General features: G+C 42.4%; 1 protein-coding gene and 1 long non-coding RNA gene across 2 annotated transcripts in view; one reads left to right on the forward strand and one right to left on the reverse strand.

Annotated features, from left to right (window-relative positions):
* Positions 1-1,323: 1,323 nt before the first annotated feature.
* The window catches only part of XPO7 (exportin 7), a 40,673-nt gene continuing 19,935 nt past the window's right edge, over positions 1,324-22,061 (reverse strand). Inside the window, exons 14-28 of the mRNA XM_053216451.1 lie at positions 19,202-19,337; positions 18,615-18,688; positions 17,392-17,475; positions 16,414-16,474; positions 15,898-16,006; positions 14,835-14,941; positions 12,212-12,300; positions 11,396-11,503; positions 8,944-9,026; positions 8,504-8,718; positions 8,123-8,261; positions 5,935-6,095; positions 4,716-4,814; positions 3,921-4,048; positions 1,324-2,923 (exon numbers count right to left, since the gene is read on the reverse strand). Coding sequence (XP_053072426.1) covers positions 2,830-2,923; positions 3,921-4,048; positions 4,716-4,814; positions 5,935-6,095; positions 8,123-8,261; positions 8,504-8,718; positions 8,944-9,026; positions 11,396-11,503; positions 12,212-12,300; positions 14,835-14,941; positions 15,898-16,006; positions 16,414-16,474; positions 17,392-17,475; positions 18,615-18,688; positions 19,202-19,337 — 1,687 coding nt within the window. The 3' untranslated portion in view covers positions 1,324-2,829. The remainder of the gene's footprint in view (positions 2,924-3,920; positions 4,049-4,715; positions 4,815-5,934; positions 6,096-8,122; positions 8,262-8,503; positions 8,719-8,943; positions 9,027-11,395; positions 11,504-12,211; positions 12,301-14,834; positions 14,942-15,897; positions 16,007-16,413; positions 16,475-17,391; positions 17,476-18,614; positions 18,689-19,201; positions 19,338-22,061) is intronic.
* Positions 19,781-20,690, forward strand: LOC113604692 (uncharacterized). Its single transcript, XR_003426724.2, has 2 exons — positions 19,781-19,821; positions 20,454-20,690. It is a non-coding gene; the product is annotated as an uncharacterized LOC113604692 (long non-coding RNA).

The following is a 22,061-nucleotide window of genomic DNA, read 5'->3' on the forward strand; positions in this document are numbered from 1 at the left end:
AAGGAAACACTGTCTAAAGACACCTGACTTGACAACCATAGTCCCCCAGGATAGCCTAGAAACTAATAAACAACTCTTTTTAAGTGAATAAAACCTGCACAGGACTTTGAGGGGAAACCAAAGTTTAAAGATGACTGACTTTCACATTTATTAAGACGGGTCATGTTCAATTGCTAATTTGACCAGAAAAAATATCTTATTTGGCTTTTTTGGGGGTGCCCCCTCTTGGAACTGTCAAGAAAGGAACAGCTTTACTGTTTAAATAGTTTAATGTGGTTGTAGAAGATTTTAACTATGGCAGTTTGTCATGACTGGACAGCATTAGGGCTGCGCTGAGGAGATCACCATGTTTGGTGAGTCTCTTGCCTCTAAAATTGTTTTTGTGGAAGGGAAAGGAGGGCTCTGCCATTTTGCTGATCAAGCAACATCTCAGGATAGTTGGGGCAGAGGAGGTTTTTCAAGTACCAGTGAGAAAGTTATTTTGTCTCATTTACTGTAGTAAATTAGAATTAGAATTCCAGGTCACTGGGGCATGTGACTGGTGTGTTTTGCATATTAATGAAGCCTGACCATTTTATATTTCTCTTAGGCTTAGAGATAGACTTGGCTAAGATAAATCCATTCTGTTTGCCTTCTGGTCATTAGAATACACATTTCTGCCTTCAAAATAACTTAGGACCAAGATACCACCCAGAACACTGAAACAGCAAACACAGGTAGCAGTACATCTAGATAAGGTAGACAAGAGTGGCACTCTAGAGCCTGTGATTCATTGGATGTAAATCTCCATTAAGATACAGTGTTTCTGGAAATTAAGTTCTCTTATACCTAGGTACTACATAGTATGGGGATGAGAAATAGCCCTCATTAACTATAGGGTTCTTCATTTGATAATTCTGGCCCATGAAGCCTGCATAGTACAGTGAAAAACTTACCCTTGAAACTGTCAGGGTCTAATGAATGAAGCCCAGCTCACAGAAGAGGAGCGGGGATCAGGACGTTAACAAAACTGGGCTTTCTGCAATCATTACTTCTTTGCCGATTGCTAGTAGAGGTAGAGTGGCTTCACTCTTGTAGTTGTGGACATCAGCACTGTATGTATCTATATATATTTATATCTATCTGCATAGATATATCAACTAAAACAATCATACTTTTAAAAGAAATGGAGTCAGACTTAGTTGAATGAGAAACAAGCACATTTTACAAGGGTGAGACGAACCTGTCATTTACTGGCTTTTAAGAATGTGTTTCAAACATCTTAGTGTGTTTAGAGTGAGACGTGTCCCTATAGACACACTAGACTTGATTGCTGAAGCCAGGTCAGTAGAAACCATTGAAGTTTATTGGCGGTCACAATGCTTACACTGTATGCAGCAAACACCCTTACAAGTCTATCCGCAACCTGATCACGCAAGAAAGGATTCACCACACAGTCGCCAGAGGAGAAGGAAAAAAAAAGTAACAGGCTTGTTTCTGGGGGTAGAGGAGAGAAATAAAGATAAAACCTAATTGATGAGTGTCCCATGGGCAAGAGCTGAACTAGAGATGCGTACAACTAGCAGCAGCAATTGTGGAAAAGTACAAGGCAAATAGCTTTCTCCATTAATTTTCTTCTGTAGGTTAATTTTTTTAATATTCAAAACATTTATTATGGTTTTTATTTTATAAAAATGTATATTTTTAAAGGGTGGGAGATTGTTAAATACTTCATGCTAGGCAGACCTTGTTATTAAGAACCCCTCCACTGTAGTAACTTCCTCCAGTTCATACATTCACGAGTGCAGGGTACATATATAAATATCCACGCGCACACATCCACACACACTGCCTCAAGGGCTGGGGAAGACTCAAAGTTACCGGCCATACAATCAGGCCTCTGGTGGACTCATCCAAATCGCTCAACAGGAGAGCAACTGGCTCAATTCCTTCTCTCTGGTCTCTACCTTTACAGAGACTGAGAACCCTAAATCATAGAGTTACATCTGACTTATAAAAGCAAGAGGCATCTGTCTGAGGATGAGGATAAGCAAAGTGGGAAAAAGGATGAAGCTAAGAACACCAAACACTTTTAGCTGGAGTTGTCTGTCACTGCAAGAGGCCAACGGACCTAGGGCAGCATCTACGGTTGAAGGGGAAGGATGGTGCTCCACATGGCTTAGAGTTCCTAATAACAAGGGTAATACAGTAACAGGAAGTGATAATTTTGGGGGCAAGGAAAGGGCAATAAGAAAAAATATACATTTGGAATTTTTACCTTTTTTTTTTTTTGCCTCTCTACACTGTCACTAAATATATCTCTGCACGTTCACACATCCTCGTCCAGTAAAGCTTCAGGCCACCAGAATACACATTTTTTTCTCACTCGCATACACAACCCCTCACATCAGCATTGGTGCACTAGACTCTGTAAAAATTTTTCAGTCACACTTTTTGTTTTTAAACTTGAGTCAATATAAACCTTGTTCAAAATGTTATGAAAAAATGTACATGTTTATACAAGGCAGGTTGTGGCAGGACACTGGGGGTTCCTCCCCCACCCCCTGGGGTGGCCCCAGGAGGAGGGGCTGGAGTCTCACACACTTGTGTCTCTATCTCCTCCCACCACCCTTCCCACCCAATCCCCCCAGGAACCAGCAGCGCCCTGCCCCCTAGTGAGTGCACTCACATCCCTATTCCCTGGGGAAGTAGCTAGTTGACCTTTGCCATTTTCCCCACACCCCTGGTGGAGGGGGCCAGGATCAGCCAGGCCCTCTTCCTTGTAATTGTTTGCCCCTCTGGGCCAGACCAAAGGGACGCTGCTCTGTACAGGTAGAGTCCAAGGAGGTGTCAGCTCATCATATCATTGCTATTCACGCCGTAAGTGGAATTCTTCATCGAGTCGTTGACTTCTCGACGGAATGCTGACAGGTTCTGGGTGAACCTGCAGAGAGGATGAATTGTAGGTTGAGGGAGTAGGGTGGAAGGGAAAGGTCTTTGCCTAAAACATTTCTGGCAGAGAAGTGGCTACTGAAAGGCAGAATGCATGAATCTAAGGTCAGTTAATCTCGGTCTTAAGACCTTAAGGGAAAGTTGAGCTAGTTTTGCACCCCTTTCTACCTGACAACCTTGTGGTAGACTTGGAGATCTGGTCAAATCTGGGGCTTTGAGGGCCGCCTTGAACTCGTGACAGCACAACAGGAAAATCTGACAGAGGTGGGAAGTAACCCTCATACAGTGAGGGTGTGAAGAAAATGAAGCTATTTCTTAATGCCGGAGACCTGTCAATATGGTAGCTGCTAGCCTCACATGGCTGCTGAACACTTGAAATGTACCCAGTACAACAGAAGAACTGAATCAAATTACATGGAAATTTAAAATTCTGTTCCCCAATTGTATCTTAATTAGTTTTAAATTAAAATGCCATTTTTAAAATGAAATCAAATTTAAACTTGAATTCAGGGAAACCTGACATTCAATTCTGTAACTACTGGACAATTTCTAAGTATGTTCGGTATACTTGAATATGGGAATCTACTTTGTCAACTGTAAATTTTATGAAGTCTAAATACAAATCAAGCATTTCAAATGAGTAGTCAGCATCTGAATTAAGATTCCCTGTTAAATGTACAATATACAGAATCTTGAAGACTTAGTAAAATAAAAAGAATGTTAAAATTCTAAATTTTTAAGTCTGGATTACACACTGACATAATATTCTGCATACATTAAGTTACATACAATGTATTAAAATGAATTTTGTCTGCTTCCTTTTATCCCCTTTTAATGTGGCTACTAGGAAATTTAGAGTTACTTATGTGGCTTGCTTTTCTATTGGACAGCACTGCTTTAGATGGCCTCTAAAAGACTGTTAAGGAGTGTCCTGTTTCGAGGACTGGAGAAACTGCCTATGACTTTTCGGCAGGGCTCTCTACACTCACCTGTCTCTATTTTTCGTAAGGAGATTTCGCTCGATGCCTTCCATCAGGTTTTCAAAACACAGATGCATAGCCTGCTGCTTCTCTGGTGGCTGGCTGTTCACGATACTGTTCCTTAGGTCAGAAAAATACTGTGGGGCAAGGAGTGAGACAGAGTAAGGAGAGATGAGGCTTATTAGCCTTCCCTCTTCTGCAGGGTGGAAGGAATGTTCTTCTCCAACAAGAAACAGAATTATCTACCAAAACTGGGTACCTTTTTTGATTCAAGCAAGTACTTGCCAGATAATTTATCTTCATCTTACTTAAAAATCAAGAGTTTTAAATTTGTAAACACTCTAAGGGTCATCTGATCCAGGTTCTTGATTTTATCTTACCTTTTAAGTAATCCCTACACCCAATGTGGGGCTAGAACCAACAACCCTGAGATCAAGAGTTCCATGCTCCACCAACTGAGCCGGACTGGTGACCCGGATTTGGTTTCTTTTATAGGAATCTCTAGACTTCCTTATATTTGTTTGTGGTAGAGCTGAGCTAGAATTTAGGTCACAGGTGGTCTGATCTCCAGGTATATTCCCTTCTGGTAACATTTCCTCAGCCTTTACCTTTGTCTGAATTGCTATACATGGTGACTTCTAACAGTTAAGTGATTATGTACTTGTCAAACCATGAACAGAACATGCTCAGAAGACAGGCTATCTTCCCTCTGCTTTACCATCATGGGGTGTTCCTATAACGTTCCCCACAGTGCCCTGGCAAATGATAGCTAAATGTGTCTGCCCATGCTTCTGGCTCTCTTACCTTTTCATTAAGTAGTATCAAGCCAAGTAGGGGCCGAGACATAGACCACTGGTTCCTACAGTCTTCAAAGATGATGATGTTCAGCACCGTTGACAGCATCTGGAAATGGAGAATCTGAGGCAGTGACCTAGTGGGTAGCTACCCAAGATAGAATTATAGATTCCAAACAGAAGAGTTTATTGGGTGGAAGGCCTCTTCTGTCTGGAGTAAACCAGGCAAATAGTTTATGAAGTTTCATTTTAATCTTCTATTATGAGGTAAATTTTCTAAGGTATTTCCTTTCCTGCTTTTTAAATTGGTTTAATATTTCCTTTAAAAATGGACCTTTCCAGTTCACCCTGTTTTCTGTGGGGAATGGGATGGGTCACACAATGATCATACTAGGTAAAATCCCTTTGCACTGTAGCTCCCCAGTACTTGTCTGAGAGGAGATAGCCTTTTTTTTTTTAAGTTGTTTTTTTTAAATGTTTATTTTTGAGAGAGAGCAACAGAGGATCCCAAGCAGGCTCTACACTGACAGCAATGAGCCCAATGTGGGGCTCAAACTCACAAACTGTGAGATCCTGACCAGAGTTGAAGTCAGAGGCTTAACCGACTGAGCCACCCAGGTGCCCCATAGACAGCTTTTATAACATTTTGGGGATGTGATACGAATGTGAATTATTTCAGTTTCTTTAGAGAATAATACAGACAAAGGTGAGACTAGTAGCTAAAAGCTAAATAATTCCATTGATCCCCTTTCCTTATCTATTTTTATCTATTTTTGCAAATCTTATTTTTGCAAAGATGCAGCATACAAATAAAACGATGGCAAACATATGGTTTGATCTCTGTGTGGTCAGTTATTTCCCTCTGTCCTGCATTCCTGTTCCCACTTTGCAAATGGGAGTAAAAGCTTTATAGCTGGGTGCTGCTAACTTGTGCCCCGCTTATGGCAATAGTCATTGCTGTAGAAGGAGGACAGGTCCAAGGCGTAGGGGTAGGTGTGACACTTGGAAGAACAACTCAGACAGAACCTGATTTTTTCAGATTGTTTCTGTCTGATGATTGCTCAGCAAACTCAAAATCCGCTGTAATTTTAAGGTGTAAACTTCACTTCGGCAGCATTATCCTGGTTGAGACGTAAGACTCTGCATCTTGCTTGGCCTTTCTTCTCCCCCAGAGAGGGTCTTCCACTGTAGAACACCCCACAATGCCTCCTAATGCTCATGTTCCTTACCTGCTGGATCATCTCTGGATGCTGCTGCATGATATGCAGAAAGCGGTCACTCTCCTGGTTCAGAGGTGTCGTCCTCTTCTTGGTGCTCCGTGACAGTTGCTTAAAGAGGTACGTCACGATGTGGTCCAGACAGGAGCAGCAGCCTGTGCATACCATGGTGTCTGGAAGAGGGGCAGGGGCGGATTAGAGCAGGGATACGCAGCTGCTGACGGTGACCCAGGCAAACATGGGTTGCCCTTAGCCGAGATCCCATAGAGGCAGAGGTACCCCGGCAGACTGGGAACTGCACCCGTTTCAGTCAACGCCTTGTGCTGGGTGTTTCCCATTAGCCTCTCACCCTCATCAGATAGCAAGGCCCGATCCTAAGTCTGAGAGTGTGTGTATGGTGATAGACAATATAAATGACTGATATTGACATTATTGACTCAGGTGGTATGGATGTAGGTCTTCTGCTTCATTAAAAAATAAACAATTTGGTATAGCAAGTACTTCCATTGTGCCAGATATTGTGCTAATAAGGACCTTGTAGGTATTATCTATTTATCCTCTTGAGAACTCTGGGAGGTAGGTGATCCATTTTACAAATGAATAAACCAAAGTCTAGAGATCATATTGCTAATAACTGGACCGGCCGTGAGGAGAATCCAAGTGTGAGTTGTTAAGCCTCTGCTCTGAGTTACAGGGGTGGCACAGCTTCGTACTGCCTAGCAACATTCCTGGTCTGTCAGAGGACCTGTATTCTTGGTTTCCGAGGCATCCTGTGGGAGCTGCAGACTCATCTGTGTAATTTACAAAGGGGACACTGCAGCAGAGCTTGCAGACAGCGCTCTGACCACGTGAGGCACAGGCCAGGGCACTGAGGGATGAACCCTTAAACGAGTCAACCATTCTGTTTCTGTTTATACAGAGGGCCCTCTATTTTTAAGGAGCTATAAAACAGCCTTCCAAAGCCAGGTTGGATCCCTTGGCTAGACTGTCCTAGATATGCCTCTGCACCCTGCTGGAGGTAAATGTGTATCAAAGGGGTGGCATGGAGGTGTGGATGACTCACCATGTAGGCAATCCAAGTCATCCAATATGCATTTGCAATATATGGTGATTATTTTGCAGTTGACTTAATCCTCCCATTTACGTTCTGCTCAGCGTACTACAAAAAATGTATTTTTGGGGCACCTGGGTGGCTCAGTCAGTTGAGCATCCGACTTCGGCTCAGGTCACGATCTCATAGTCCATGAGTTCGAGCCCCGTGTCGGGCTCTGTGCTGACAGCTCAGAGCCTGGAGCCTGCTTCAGACTGTATCTCCCTCTCTCTCTGCCCCTCCCCCCAGCTCATGCTTTGTTTCTCTCTGCTCAAAAATGGATAAATGCTAAAAAAAAAAAAAAAAAAAAGTATTTTCTTCTTTGAACACATACACACCTAATATACACCTATTAAGACTGCTTGAAGGTACCCAGGAACAAAAGGGTTGACAGGAACCAGATGGGAGTAGGGGGAAAAACTTGTGAAGCTGGCTGTGTGAACACCTTCCACAGCCTCCAATTGCAGTAGGTTAGAATCCAGACATCCAGATGCTACGGGTGCCTTTGTGCCCTCCTGCCTCCCCTGCCCCCTGCCATCTCTTTCCAGCTCTACTCCCCCCACCCCCCTTCTCTTCTGCACCAATGTACCTGCCATCTGAATTTTCTGATTCTTTCTGGGCTGTAGGTGCTAGTAGTTGCAGTTCCTGATGCTGGGAAGCCTCCCCACTAACCTGATACTGCCCATTCACCTTTTTGGTTTATGCTTTGATATGAATGCTTTCAGCCAGGCCTTGTCTGACCCCCACCTCACCTCCTCAAAACTAGTTTAGGTATGCTTCCTGGCAGCTCTCTCAGCACTCCGTCCTCACTGTAGTAAGCAGAAAAGTGTAGGAAATAGGCAGTTGTCTATGTGTCTGCCTCATCCACCAGATAAAAAGCCCCTAAAGGACAGGGACTATGTGTTGTTAACTACTGTATCCTTAGTGTATAGCACAGTACTTGGTCCTCAGGACAGGGTCAGTAAATATTTGCTGGATGAGAATGTACTCATGAATCTTATACTCTCTGTGGTTAAGGCCAATTCCCCCAAAGCAGTAACCCTTTTGGATCCTGGGGCAAAATTCTCCTTTTCTGTTAAGTGGTTAAAACCAACCGACACGGGCGCTCACCAAGTGCAGTAAGTCCTTCAGAAATGGAAGAGAGAATATACATGATGACATGAGGTTCCAGGCTTGCAATAAAGTTCATGTGGTCCTGGGTCAGGACTTCCAGTAGTGAATAGTAAGACTGGCTAAGCTTGGGGTAATCCTGTGGGAAAAGAGGACAAAAATCAGGTTAGCATTGTGCACCTCCATATGCAGGGAGCAAGATCTTAAATAAAACAGCTCAGTTCCCTTCAGATGGGAAGACAGAAGAGCTAGCTGGAGCTAGCGTAAGCTCTCCAGAGAAATATTCAATCAGTGTTGGCAAAATAACAAACAAAACCCCCAAACAAAAACACGCAAACAAGATGAGGGGCTCAGATCTTGCCAATGATGCTTAAGGCTTACCAGGAGGTCACTATGGGGAATAGAGAGGAGCAGCTTGATGAAGGTCTGTAGAGCATTGTCCAGGGCATCGTCTCCATAGAGACGGAAGACTCCAAAATTGACATAACTCCCACTGAGGGCAGCCTTCAGCATGGAGAAGCAGATGGAGATGCCCTTGAGCTTCAGTGCATAGACCTGATCCTTTGGGACCTCTCCTAGTGTCAGGATGCGATTGCCTGAGTGAGTAGACAGACATGTGGTAATATATTATTTATTCAACCACATTGTAACTGATAGTTTCTGTAACCAACTCAACCCTCTTACTCAAAGGCCCTTGGTGTCAGCTGGCATTGTAATACTGTCCTGGTTATTGCCAGGGCTAGCCTGAGACCTACACTGCATACACTAGGGCGACTGAGCTGGAATTCATTCCCAGGGTTATGCTCCTCTAAAGCCCTTACCATACATTGTTATCATCTTGCTTGTTTCTCTGAAGAGTAAAATGCCATTGGGGGAAGAGACGTCAAATTGGAGCCGCTGGGATCTGAGCAGAGAACACAGAAGGAGAAAAAGTCAGGGGTATGTTGCTGGAAGACTGGGATACTTGAGGCTTGGGGGATTCTTTTTGCACTAAGATGTGCAGATTACCTATCCTAACATGGAATAACCAAGTTAAAGATATTTAACCTGTGACAGAGCTTGTATCTTAAAGACTAACACCTAGACTCAAGTTCTGCTTCTCAAAGTGAAAGCATTTAAAAGAAAAAAAGTGAGGCAGATGAAATTACTCTTAAAATTGTCCATTTTGATTAAAGTATAGTTTCTACAACAGTCATTTCTTGGTAGTACTAACTCAAAGCTCGTCAGACATTAATCTACATTTACCTTTATAGCTTTGGTGGCAACTAAGGGAGGGTACAAGCACTATTACCACTTTATAAAAGAAGAGAGGCAAAGGGACTGCGAATGCTACAGGACAAAGTAGGTGAGGCAAGCATTTTAAACAACTTGAGTTCTGGGGTGCCCAGTTGGGTTTGGCTCATGGTTTCACGGTTTCAAGCCGCATCGGGCTCTGTGCTGGCATCTTGGAGTCTGCTTGGGATTCTCCCTCTCCTTCTCTGCCCCTCCCCCGCTCATGCTCTCTCAGATAAATAAACAAACTTGAAAAAACAAACAAACAAACAAACACTTGAGTTCTGAGTTCCTGACTGTTCTCTTGACCAGAGCACCTCTTCTTTGGTTTGCTCCACCTTTTAAATAAGCTTCTAGTTGGTCTTTTTAATGACTCTAGTTGGTTAAGGCCTCATACCTAACAGTCCTCCTTGATTCTTCTTTCCTTTCCTCCCCACACTGGATCCATCAAGATCTAGCTCTACAGTATGCCCTGAATCTACTTCCTGTGCAGTCCTTCTGCTCCCACTCTTGTTCCCCCACAGTCTCTTACTTCAGAGTAGAGTGATACCTTTAAATAAGGTAAAAAGAGATCATTTTAATCCCATGCGTAAAAGATTTCTGCAGCTTCCTGCTGTAATGAGAATGCACTCGTCCTCACTACTGCTGTCCTAAGTTGCTATATGACTGGGTCTCTGCCGGCCTGTTTGTTTGACTTGTCTACTATGGCCTCCCCTCATTCACCATGCTCCAGCCAGTGGTATTTTCTGTCTCAAGTCCCCATGAGCTCATCCCATCTTAGGGTTTTTACAGTTGTTCTCACTGTTTAGAATGCCTTTTTTTTTTTTTAAACGTTTATTTATTTTTGAGACAGAGAGAGACAGAGCATGAACGGGGGAGGGTCAGACAGAGGGAGACACAGAATCTGAAACAGGCTCCAGGCTCTGAGCTGTCAGCACAGAGCCCGACGCGGGGCTCAAACTCACGGACCGTAAGATCATGACCTGAGCCGAAGTTGGATGCTTAACTGACCAAGCCACCCAGGCGCCCCTAGAATGCTTTTTCCCCTTATTTTGCAGGGCTACCAGAGTCTTTCTTGTCATTCAGAACCCAGCCTAAATATCACTTTCTCTGAAAGGCCTTCTCTGACCCTCTTCTCCTTCAATTCCCATTTTATTAACTTTTTTTTCATAGCACTTACCATTATTTGAAATGATTTTCCATGCTTGTTTTACTGTCTTTTCCCCTGAATGTAAAATCTAAGAGAGGAGAGGTTTTGTCTGACACAACAGCTAAGAAAGTGGCTGGCAAAGACTAGATGCTCTCAAATATTTATCTTGTAAATGAGTAACTCTTGATTATAAGCCTGACGGGAGGCTACTGCCACCCCTCAGTAAGGCAGTTTTAAAAATTAATTATCTCAGGTGTGCCATGAGAGGCAGATACACAGACCTGAAATTCTAGTGAAGTCAATGTGCCGGATTACTGTTTTCCTCCATCCCTAAATTTTTTGGCGAATCTAAAATTTGGTATTTTGGAAGTCTCTCTTACTTTCTTCTTAAGTAAATCTTTACCAATCCAGCTGCAATCTCGCAAATAGATACCTTTCTTAAAACGGTATTCTAATGCACCCGGCATCATTCTCAATTAGTCCTTCTGAAATGAGAACTTTGAAATGTGGTAGGCATGGCACGATTACTAAGTGTTAACTTTTATATGTGGGTGGCAAAATCAGAATGTTGGTTGCCAAATTCACTTCTTGTAAGAATGGGTATCTTGGGACTCTTTTCAAGGTGACTTATTTCCTGCAAGCAGCTGTGGCTTTGTGTGGCTGGGCACCCTTTTTCCAAACATACAAAAATATACATACGTGAACTTTTATAGATATTTTTTGCAAATTCTATTAGCAGTGAGTCTTATTATCTTTCACAATCTGCCCAAAACATTAGATGAAATAATTTCTCCTAGAATTCTCTCGGGTAAAAGGGCACTTGTGCCCTTTGAAAATTTCTTCTTGCTTACCTATTATGAACTAATTCAGCCATGAGCTTGAGCACAGGTGTGGTACAGGCTGGATCATGGTACCATAGCTCAATTGCCCGCTGGAGAATTGGCATGTAGGATGGATATCTGTAAATGAAAAGCTAAGGAAAAATTCTGAATCCAGAAAGGTACAGAATTTAAAATAATCTCTCCGCATTGGCCAAGCACAAACTGTCAAGTTAAAGTTCTCTAATTTCCTGCCTCCTGCTTGTTAATCTTGCAGTCTTTCTAACCAGACTGTGTGTTCTTAAAATTTTCATAGGCATCTAATAATGTGCTGTAATTTACATAATGATTTTCTTCTGAAGAGCATAACGTATTTCATATTGTTATTTATCCTCTTATCCCTTCGTGACAGGGAAGCAGCTATTTCCGTTATATAACTACTGGAGAAACAGGCAGTCAGATACGAAATGATTTGTTCAAGGTTATGAATCCAAGGTTAGGCTTTCTAATTCCTAGGGAAGCTGTCTTTTCTTAGTAGATCGAAATGTCTCTTTTTTCTAAGTGTGGCAAAATTCACATGCCGCAGCTCCACAGGCATTTTATATCTGGGGCCCAGAAAAGAAAGTGGTAGGAAACGACCTCGTTCATTTCCCCATCTCTCTCACGGGAGCAGGTAGCGCTATGCCATCACACCACTATGGAATGGGAGCTTACGAGTTGCCTTTGGGGGCAACTCCTTGCCTTCGTTGCCTCCCTAACCCTGCCCACCCTCATCCCCCATGACTACACCGCCCATCCACCCTCCAGTTAAGGCTTGCAGTAGCACGCTCCTGGTCTGTATTAGGATACATCCACTCAAACAGCATCATGAAACTGGTCTTGGCATTGAAGGCGAAAGCTATCCCTCTCAGGTCTCTTACTAGGCCAACCAGAGTTCGCTGTAGTAGAAGGCAAAAGTAGGTTAAAATAGAAGAAAAACCAAACCTATAACTACTTGATGGGGATTTCACAAATGTGTAATCAAATTCTTCCACCATTCAACAAATACTCCTTCCCAGATATTCCGAACTGATCTCTTCCCTACTAGAATGGAATCTTTTCACTTAGAAAATTAGTTTTGTAAGCCTGTTATCTACTAAGAAAAAGCAATGGTTCCTGATCCATCACAGCAAAAACAGAAGCTGATAAAGTTTTAAGACACTAATATGGTTAATAAGTTCTAAGTAAAAAGGAGAAGGGCAAAAAAGCTTGATTGAAGAAGAGTTAGGAAAAAAGAGGATAAAAATGGCCAAAAAGTCCACACAAGAAGAGGCAGAGGGACCACATATCTGAAAGGTCTGGTACCACACCTAGTTACAAACGCATCAGCACCACAGGAAATCAAATGCAGATCCTGCAGGGAGGAAACACAGCAGCCTCCATCTTACCTGCCCTGGTTGGAGGCCCTGGAAATAAGACTGATGTGTAAATGTTGGAGGGTAAAGTACACTTTCACAGTGAAAGAGATGGAGGCCTAAGAGGCAGATACTGTGCCATCATGCTGCTAGGTGGCATGAGGGCCAGGGTTAAGACTCATACCATCGAGACTCCAAATCCTCTGTTTCTCAGTAGTACTTTTACTTGTCCCGTGGGCCCTGAACAGCAGGAAGACTGCTTTTAAAAGCTGATAATCAACAGGCTCAAGGACACGGGCACATTTGGGTGTCCTGACTCATTTGCCAAAAATGACTGTACTTCTGGGGCGCCTGGGTGGCTTAGGCAGTTAATGTCTGGCTCTTGATTCTGGCTCAGGTCATGATCTTGCAGTTCGTAAGATCGAGCCCTGTGTCGGGCTCTGCACTGACAGCCCTGCTTGGGATTCTCTCTCTCTCTCTTCATCCCTCCCTCCCTCCCTCCCTCCCTCCCTCTCTCCCTCTCTCTCCCCCTCTGCCCCTCCCCCACTCACACACACACTCTCTCTAAATAAACAAAACAAAACTGACTGTACTTCTAACAGCCTGCTTTAAGCAGACAATTCTCTTCCTAAACTGATACCATAACTTGTCTTCAAATCTAAGACACAGCAACTTTAAAAAACTTATTACATGAGGTGTGACAAAGATGTGGAAAATGCTTGCAATTCGTGGCCAAAATGGTTCTTTTCATTAATTTCACCTGCTTTGGTATGGAACTAAAGTGATGGGGAAAAGGGCTGCTATTCAGTGATATTCCTCAATTATCCTTGGTACTGGTTAGTACTCCAGCTCAAGTTACTGACATGCTCCACACTAAACTCAGCTCTGAATAGTACCTATCTCAAAACACTGGTAGAAAGAGGGGAGACAGCCGGGCAAAGTGGTGTTGCTCTGTGACTTCCCTGATGATTTAGAGACAGAAAACTAAGAGGCTTTCTAGAGAAGAAAACAGAATTTTAGAATATTAGGTAAAGCCTGGCATCTTGGGGCAATACTTCTGGCTATTTGGTGACTATAATTCAGCTTCAGCATCATTATGAACACTGCAAAAAAGTCCTACGTCCTACAAATATTAATAGCCTAGTATCTTCTGGTTTTGCTCCAGAGATCTATAGACAAAGAGAGCAGGTATGTGTGAAGATGAGGAGAGCAAAAATCAAGAAATGATAATTCTGAGAGCCAGAAATCAATAACTAAAGGTAACTTTAAAATTCCATATATGTGGAAATTCATACACCCTTCTAAATGACTCCTGTCAAAGAAGAAATCTTAATGGAAATTAGAAAATCCAAAGAACTGAATGAAAATGAAAATGTTACATACAAAAACTATAGATTCTGGAGGCCTATTTCATGACAGTGTTAATATATTTAATGCTATTCAACTGTACACCTAAAAAACGGTTAAGCTGGTAAATTTTACATTATGTAAACCAACATGTGGAATAATATGCCTAGAGGGACAGTTATAGCTTTAAATGATTACATTAGGAAAGAAGGAGGGCTGAAAAGTTAGAATGGAAAAACCCCAAGAAAAACATATGAAAATAAACATAAAGAGCAGAACTGAATGAAGTAGAAAACAAAGATATAACAGGGTTTGGTTTTGTTTTTGCAAAGACTAATAAAGTTGACACATTTCTGGCAAGACTGATCCAGGAAAGAGAAAGCACAAATATGCAGTATTAAAACTGAGAGGCGACACGTAACTAAAGATACAACCAGAGATCAAAAAACAATAGGAAAACACACAAAATAACTTTATGCTACTACATTTGAAAATGTAGACAAAAATCGTAAGTATTACATAAGAAAACACTTTAACATAAAAACAAAAGACTTTATAAATCTCTACTGGTTTGTCGATTTCAAAATCCCAGGAGCCCAAGAGATTAAATAGAAGTGAAATCAGTGGGAAATGTATGGATGAGCACTATTTTCTGTAGTAATAGCTAATCTAGTTTCTGTCAGGGGCTGCCCAAAAGCAGAAACTGGTCAATCAGTGGGTGAAGGACTCACCTTTGCCTCTTGCTCGTTGAAACTATTAGCGCTAAACATCTGGGCCACAGCCTCAAATGCGGCTGTGAGTGGCAGCATGAATTGCTCATACTGATCTTCATCCTCTCCTGAAAGGTAAACAACCCAGGGTGTGACTCCAATATAAAAAATTCAAAGCTATGCATGCAAGGAAAATAAGATAGTATGAAAGATGAGCAGACCCGAGGATAATTCAAGGGGGCCCCTTTATCATCCCCACGGGTATGAGTACTAATTTCAGAATAAAATATACAGAGAGAATTTTTAAACTAGAAAATGGCCGGAAGTCATCCAGTCCAGGGATGTCCACATTGTGTTTGACAATACCAGAGGTTCCTATGTCTATGAGGTACTATGTTTTTATTTACTTCTCCTTAAGTGACAGCTGACAGTCAGTTAAGAAAGGACCGAGTCTGGTGTATGAGAACCTGATGAGACTTGTACTGGAGTCAGATGCCTGTGGAGGCTCTCTTCACACTTCTCTCTTTTCACTAATCTTCCATAAACCTGGAAGGTTCTGTAATGTTATATAGTAGGATTGAACTTAAATAGCTCAGAATGAAGACAGTGCTGCGTTTCAGTCATTAGTTGACCCCAAACTGCTAATATCACATGGCAGCTACAAAGGCTCTTAAGCCTTGTGGGTTCACATGTGCTAGTGAACTGGGGGGGGGGGGAGGGGGCATGAAAAGTTGTGTTGACTGTCTTGAGTGGGTTGCACCTTCATGTGGGGTAGAGGGTTATCTGGCCAACAACATGCATTTAGGCCTCAATTCTCTTAACTTTCTGAGGACAAGTATGAAATAGGTTTTAAAAATCACTGCACATCAGATGAAAACTTCTGGCACATATAGTTCTTCTCTTCCAGTTACAGGGACCATTATAGCATGATCTGTTCTTGGTGAAATCAGATCGTTATTTCAGACAGTTTTGTTACTGATGAAACAACAGGAAAGACCTCCCCCACATCTAGTTTTCCATGCTCAAGTAAGAATTTAGAACAATGCCAGACTACTACGCGAGCCTCTAGGATTTATTGCAGTACCTAAATCCACCATGAGGAGACGCCCAAGTGCCGTGTAGAACGTAGTCCGACACCTCATGTCTGTCAGATTGGACTGATTGTTAATACCCAGAAATGAAAAGTGCTCGCTCTATTAAAAAAAAGGAAGACAAGTTAAAAAGATAAAGACATGGGTCACAGGCGGAAGGCAAGCCAGGAATTTCAGAATTAAGGAGCCGTTTCAAGCTAATGGCCACATCGTCATTCCTTAAGGGTATGAGTGGGATTAAAAATTTTTTTAATGATTGTTGTTATCTACAACTAATTTATCTTTCTATGAATAATAGTAGGCAGCTTCACCATAATTCAGATAATTTGGATTCCAAAGAGCAGCTCAGATGAGAGTAAGTGTGATCTGGCAGTGTGAAGGGAGTCAGGGAGCAGTCTCTGGCTGTGGGGGCACTACGGACCTCAATTGAAACATCCCCCTTATATGGCTGAGGAAGTGTGGGTGGCTGGCTGGAGAGGAGAACCGGGAAGAGGTGCTAAATCACTCACCGTGTGATTGTTCAGCATGAACTGTACCGCACTAAGCTTCACTAGTTTCCTTACACTACTGTATGTGAAGACAAAGAAAGAAGGTCAAGGAAAGTGTGTGCAAATGAAAAATCTTTAATGCAGAATGCAACTTTCTAGGATAAAGTAGCTTCTTTCTTGGCTATGAATTCCATACCCAGATTATCTTATTTTCCTTAAGCACTTGAATATAACACCTGCCAAACGGGGGGAAAATGTGTTTTCTTCTAAGCAGTATTTAACTGATTGATGACAGAATACCCATACCAAACTCCTATCTGTAAGAAAAGAGATAAAACCCAGCAGTTCTCCCCCAAGAATCATGAATATCCTAGGACAGCTTTTCTCACTGAGGCTTCTAAGAGCAAATTAAGCCCTAAATCCCTGCCTAAGGCATCCACGGTGTGTGGTGAATTAGGTTCTCTCTTATGCATTTAGAATGGCACTAGTTACGTACAATCTTAAAAGTCACTAATTTTTATAGGGTTTAGTCTCTTGTAGACCCCTGATTGTGGAAGCCTGCCTCAAGAGCAATTCAAACTTTATAGTAGACTTGGTCCAGGCCAAGAGGGAATACAGCCACTACTTTTACTGAAGGGCCTGGAATCAGGCTGCTTCTAGCAATAGGCTGACAATCAAGGTGGACTCTGTCATCACTGGGGATGCAAAAATCATGGCCACAGAGTGCATACTGATCAGACAGCTCTGCTATGTATTTCTGGATCTTAGAGATAACCAGGCATAAATCTGTAGAAACTGTTAGCTTATGGGGTGGCTCCTATTTGGAGTCTGGAATTCTCCCTGGATTCTGTGTGGGTATTGGCTTTGGCAACTAGGAGAATGGAGAATACCTGAGCACACATAAAGCTAAATTAAAGTGGAAGCAGCAGGAGGCCATGATTTCTAAGACTGTGGCAAGCCACAGTTCCTGCTGTGCACAGAAACCGGCTTAGAAAAGGATATCCAATGGAGAGATCATTGAGAAGCTGTAGTGTCTTGGAAGTGATTGGTTCACAGCGGCCCCAGTACTTCAGGTTGGTGATGCTGGAGGACAAAAAGAAAAAAAAAGCAGGAGATACTTTTGATTTGCCTGGTTTCCTTGAGGGTTGGAAGAAGAAGAAAATCATCCACCAAGAGTCACCACACATCTGCATCACCAATTCACAGACATCACAACCACAAAAAATGGGTATAAAATCTCCGTACTTACATTTGGTTGACTAGAAAAATTATCCTTCAGATAATCTTCACTACTTGGTTCCAAAGCTACACTGGCCCATACCCAGGCCCTTGGAATTCTGGGGCACTCCAGGGCTGATTTCTGCAGCAAGGGTAAGAGATTTCTGCGGCAGTGATAACATGCAGACGTATGCAATTCTGCACCTGCGCCATCCACTGTCAGCTGCAGAATTCTAGTAGCCCTTGCTTCCGGGTTCTTGGCTGGCAGAGTCCTTTAGACCCCCTTTGCTTTTTGCATCAAATTATTAACCAGCTCATGAATATGGGTGTTTAGGATTGGGATGGCTGGAAGGGGAAAAATGTCACTTTGCACACAGCCCTGGGTAAAATATTTAGCTCCTAGTTGTGTGCTTTGAGATACTGAGCTCCTAAAAAGGGGAAAATGTAAACAAAGGGGGCAAAACTTAAAAAAAAAGAAAACAAACAAAAAAAGGGCCAATTAGGAGCTCCAACTTTGAAGACAGTTCAAATAGCACTAGATTTTGCAGATTCAAGACTCTTCAAGAGTGTGATAGTTCTTGAGAGGAATAAGCCTGTTTTAAAGTGGGGCTCTCCTCCTGGGGGCGGGGGGGCACACCTAGTGGAAATCAGCACCAGAAAACGAATGCCTACTCTGGGCATCTCTGGCAGCAGGGTGATTGGGTGAGAGGCTGAGCACCTCTGGGGAGGGATGTCCATTTTGCTAATGCCATGACAGGGTTTCACCGGTGATTCCAGAGGCTATAGAGGAGATTCCACATGAACAAAATTAAATCCTTGCCTGTACAAGCCTGGAATGCTCTGGGGCCGGGCCATATCTCTAAGCACAGCTTGTCACACACTCAAATGCACAATTTTCTGACGCAAACGATCAATGCTGGAATACCAAGGCACTGGCAGCATAATGCCAAGATCACATTTTACAGTTGCAAGGGACTCTTGCTGATGGCAAGCTAAACACTTACATTTTTCCTATGAAGACGCTTAGGACCATGGTCTCATCATTCAAGCCCAGAACTTCTGAGAGTCGGCGGTACAGCTGGTGTTGTGTTAAGGGAAGAGAAAGTAATCAGAAAATATGGATTAGAAAAATCACATCTCAGTACTGTGTTTGTCCTTATTCAGGGGTAAGATGCGGGAAGAAAATGGACGAAACTGTAGGGGAAATCTTTGTTGAAGGGATTAAGCTAGTTTCGAAGTATTACTTGACACTGGATAGATGCTGAGCTATCTTACCAGTCCCCTTCGACCCTGAGATTATAAAGACTATCAAAACCTTCTGCTGTTCTCAGTATCAATTCATGTACAGAAACTGAGAATTGCCAGTGTTGAGACCAACAGATGTTTTGACTGGCCATTTGTTAAGCATAGGGAGCATTAGAGAGATGGACCCAATTCTTTGATGAATCTCTCAAAATTCTACAGATGAAGAAGAGACATGTGGACTATCCTGATACTAAAACCCGTGTCTGAATTGTTATCAGATGTTTCTTAGTTAGCAATTCTGCAAGCCCAAGTGAGAAAGAAGTAGAGCCAACTGAGAGTCTGTTACCTTAGAGGATTTTTGCACCTGGTCCCCAATGTAGATCTTACGAAACTGTTCAAAAAAGCTCAGCATGGCCAATTCTAGCTTCTCGTTACCCGCTTGAGCCAAGCGAGAATCTGTCAGGTTCATCAGTTGGAGCACCCTAGAGGAAGAAGAACAATGATTCTCTCAACAGCAGGATATCCTGGTCACTTTAGAAAATCCAACCTATCCTCCAATGGTCATATGTGTCTCCTCTCCTTACCCATCCTATCTAAAAGGCATTCTCTACAGGCTCTATGCTCTGCTGAGAGAACAAAATTCTCTATTTCTGCCCCCATAGGAACCATAGCCAGAGAATGAATATGAATGTCGGGTTGGATGTTTAAAACTTCTAGTCCATTGAGACCGTAGGCTGAATCAGAACTCATAATTAGCTTAAAAATAGTGGACCCCACCCGCCCCCGACCAGTATTGGGGTATTGGTCTTCCTGAAACTTCTGTGAGACCTTGAGTAAAGCAATTTATTTTCTGAGTCCCAATTCCTCACCCATAAAACGAGGGAGACTGGACTAAGCCCATGGTCCTCAATCTTTTTTCCCACAAAGCCATGAAGGGAATGGACCCATGAAGGACAAAGCCCACAGGTAGGTAAAAGCCCCAGGAACCAAGAGCAGATATACCACCGTGACCTCATCCCTGTGCTACTGTGACCTTGTCTCTTTTCCCCGAGCCTTTTCCTGGCGAAAGAATGCTGGAATGCAAGCGTATAAGTACTGAATGAGTATTATTACAAGCAAGTCATCTGACATTTTGATGACATGAGAACAGGTGATAAACTATTTCTGACACATCATGAGTGAATCAGACTCAGGCCTGATGCTGTAACACTCAGTGTGAGAAACGAGGATACAAGACACTGTCTTCAATTTATATTAGGACACACACCAAGCTGCTGAATCAGAAAGCTTATTTGCTTTCATCCTTGTCAAATCTTTGGTCGACTCTTCAAAAAATGCCAGTGTGACATGCCATGGAGACTTTTGTCAGGATTAAGGCACCTAAGGGCATACGGGCATCTGATAACAGACAAATGGGAATTTTCAGAATAGGAATTACGGATTGAAATGTCTGGGAACCAATATATTCTAAGGCATCATGTTAAAACGTGCTTATCTCTAAGGAGAGCATCTCAAAGTTCAGAAACCTTCAGGGTGGCGGTTCCCCAAGGTCACACAATACTGAAACATGACCTGCTCTTCTACTTGCATTCTGACAGGAGGGTGCACTGGGGTGTCCAGTGGCTACCAGACGCATGACATCATGACAGACTGAATGCGGACACAGATCTGAGAATCCAGCTGACTTCTGGGCCACACATTAAAACAAAGACACTTTTCTCATTAATTTTTTTGAAAAATATTTCAAAAAACATTATTTCTGTTGACATGTTTTGGGCTTATTGTTATTTTTAAATGAATAAATTTAAACTTTCTCAGTTTTACTTATTTTTATTTTTTAAAAAAGATTTTTTTTGGAATGTTATTTATTTTTGAGAGATAGAGAGACAGAGCGTGAGTGGGGGAAGGACAGACAGAGAGAGGGAGACACAGAATCTGAAGTAGGCTCCAGGCTCTGAGCTGTTAGCACACAGCTTGACATGGGGCTCGAACCCATTAACTGTGAGATCATGACCTGAGCCAAAGTCAGACACTCAACCTACTGAGCCACCCAGGCGCCCCTAAAAAAGATTTTCAGTAATCTCTACACACAACGTGGGGCTCAAACTCATAACACCGACATCAAGAGTTGCATGCTCTACTGAGCCAGCCATGCACCCCAGTTTTACTTTTTAATACGAAAAATATCAATAGCTGTATCTTATTTTCTTTTTAAGTTTTATTTTATTTAATTTGAGAGAGCAGAGACAGTGTGAGCAGGGGAGGGGCAGAGAGAGGGAGAGAGAGAATCTCAAACAGGGTCCACACTACCAGCACAGAGCATGATACGGGGCTCAAACTCACGAAACCGTGAGATTATGACCTGAGCCGAAACCGAGAGTGGGAAGCTTAAGTGACTGAGCCACCCGGGTGTCCTTTTGATAGCTATATCTTATAAACAAAAGCTCTTTGAGATTCTCAAATACTATTTATTTATTTTTAAAGTTTATTTATTGAGAAAGAGACAGAGAGGGAGAGAGGGGAAGAGCATGCATGTGTGCAGGGGAGGGGCAAAAAGAGGAAGAGAGAGAGAATCCCAAGCAGGCTCCATGCTCTGCACAGAACCTGATGTGGGGCTCGATCTCATGACTATGAAATCATGACCTGAACCAAAATCAGGAGCGGGATGCTCAATGGACTGAGTCACCCAGGGGCCCCGAGATCCTCGATACTTTTTAAGAGGATGAACAGTCTTGGTGAAAAGGTTTGAGAACCTCTGCAATAGAGTATTAAAAAATCCTGCTTTTTTATTTCTGTGTTAGGTGAAATTTTAGAAATCATTAAATGTTCATTTATAGGTTTTTTTAGAAAGATGGATAAGAATCACAGGTACAAAGTAACTTGAAATCCTCTGGGTGGAAAAGTTATGTCAAGAGATTTGAAAGGCTGCAGAAACTCTGCAATTCCATATTTGGAAATATTTGAAGAACCACAGTTTCCTATTAGTCTCACTCTGCTATTGCAAAAGTAGTCCACATTTCATTAACTCTGAGATACTGTCCTTAAAACTAAAAGCTACTCCCTACTGTCATTTTCCTAATTCTGTATCCATCATTTCCTTGCTGAATTACTGCAGATGTTTCCTCAGTAAAAGCTGAAGGTAGAATTCCTGCTATATTTATAAAATGTATTTATAAAATGTCTGCAGTTGGACCTTCATTTTCATG

The sequence above is a fragment of the Acinonyx jubatus genome, chromosome B1, assembly GCF_027475565.1.
Source record: "Acinonyx jubatus isolate Ajub_Pintada_27869175 chromosome B1, VMU_Ajub_asm_v1.0, whole genome shotgun sequence".
In the NCBI taxonomy this organism is placed as follows: domain Eukaryota; kingdom Metazoa; phylum Chordata; class Mammalia; order Carnivora; family Felidae; genus Acinonyx; species Acinonyx jubatus.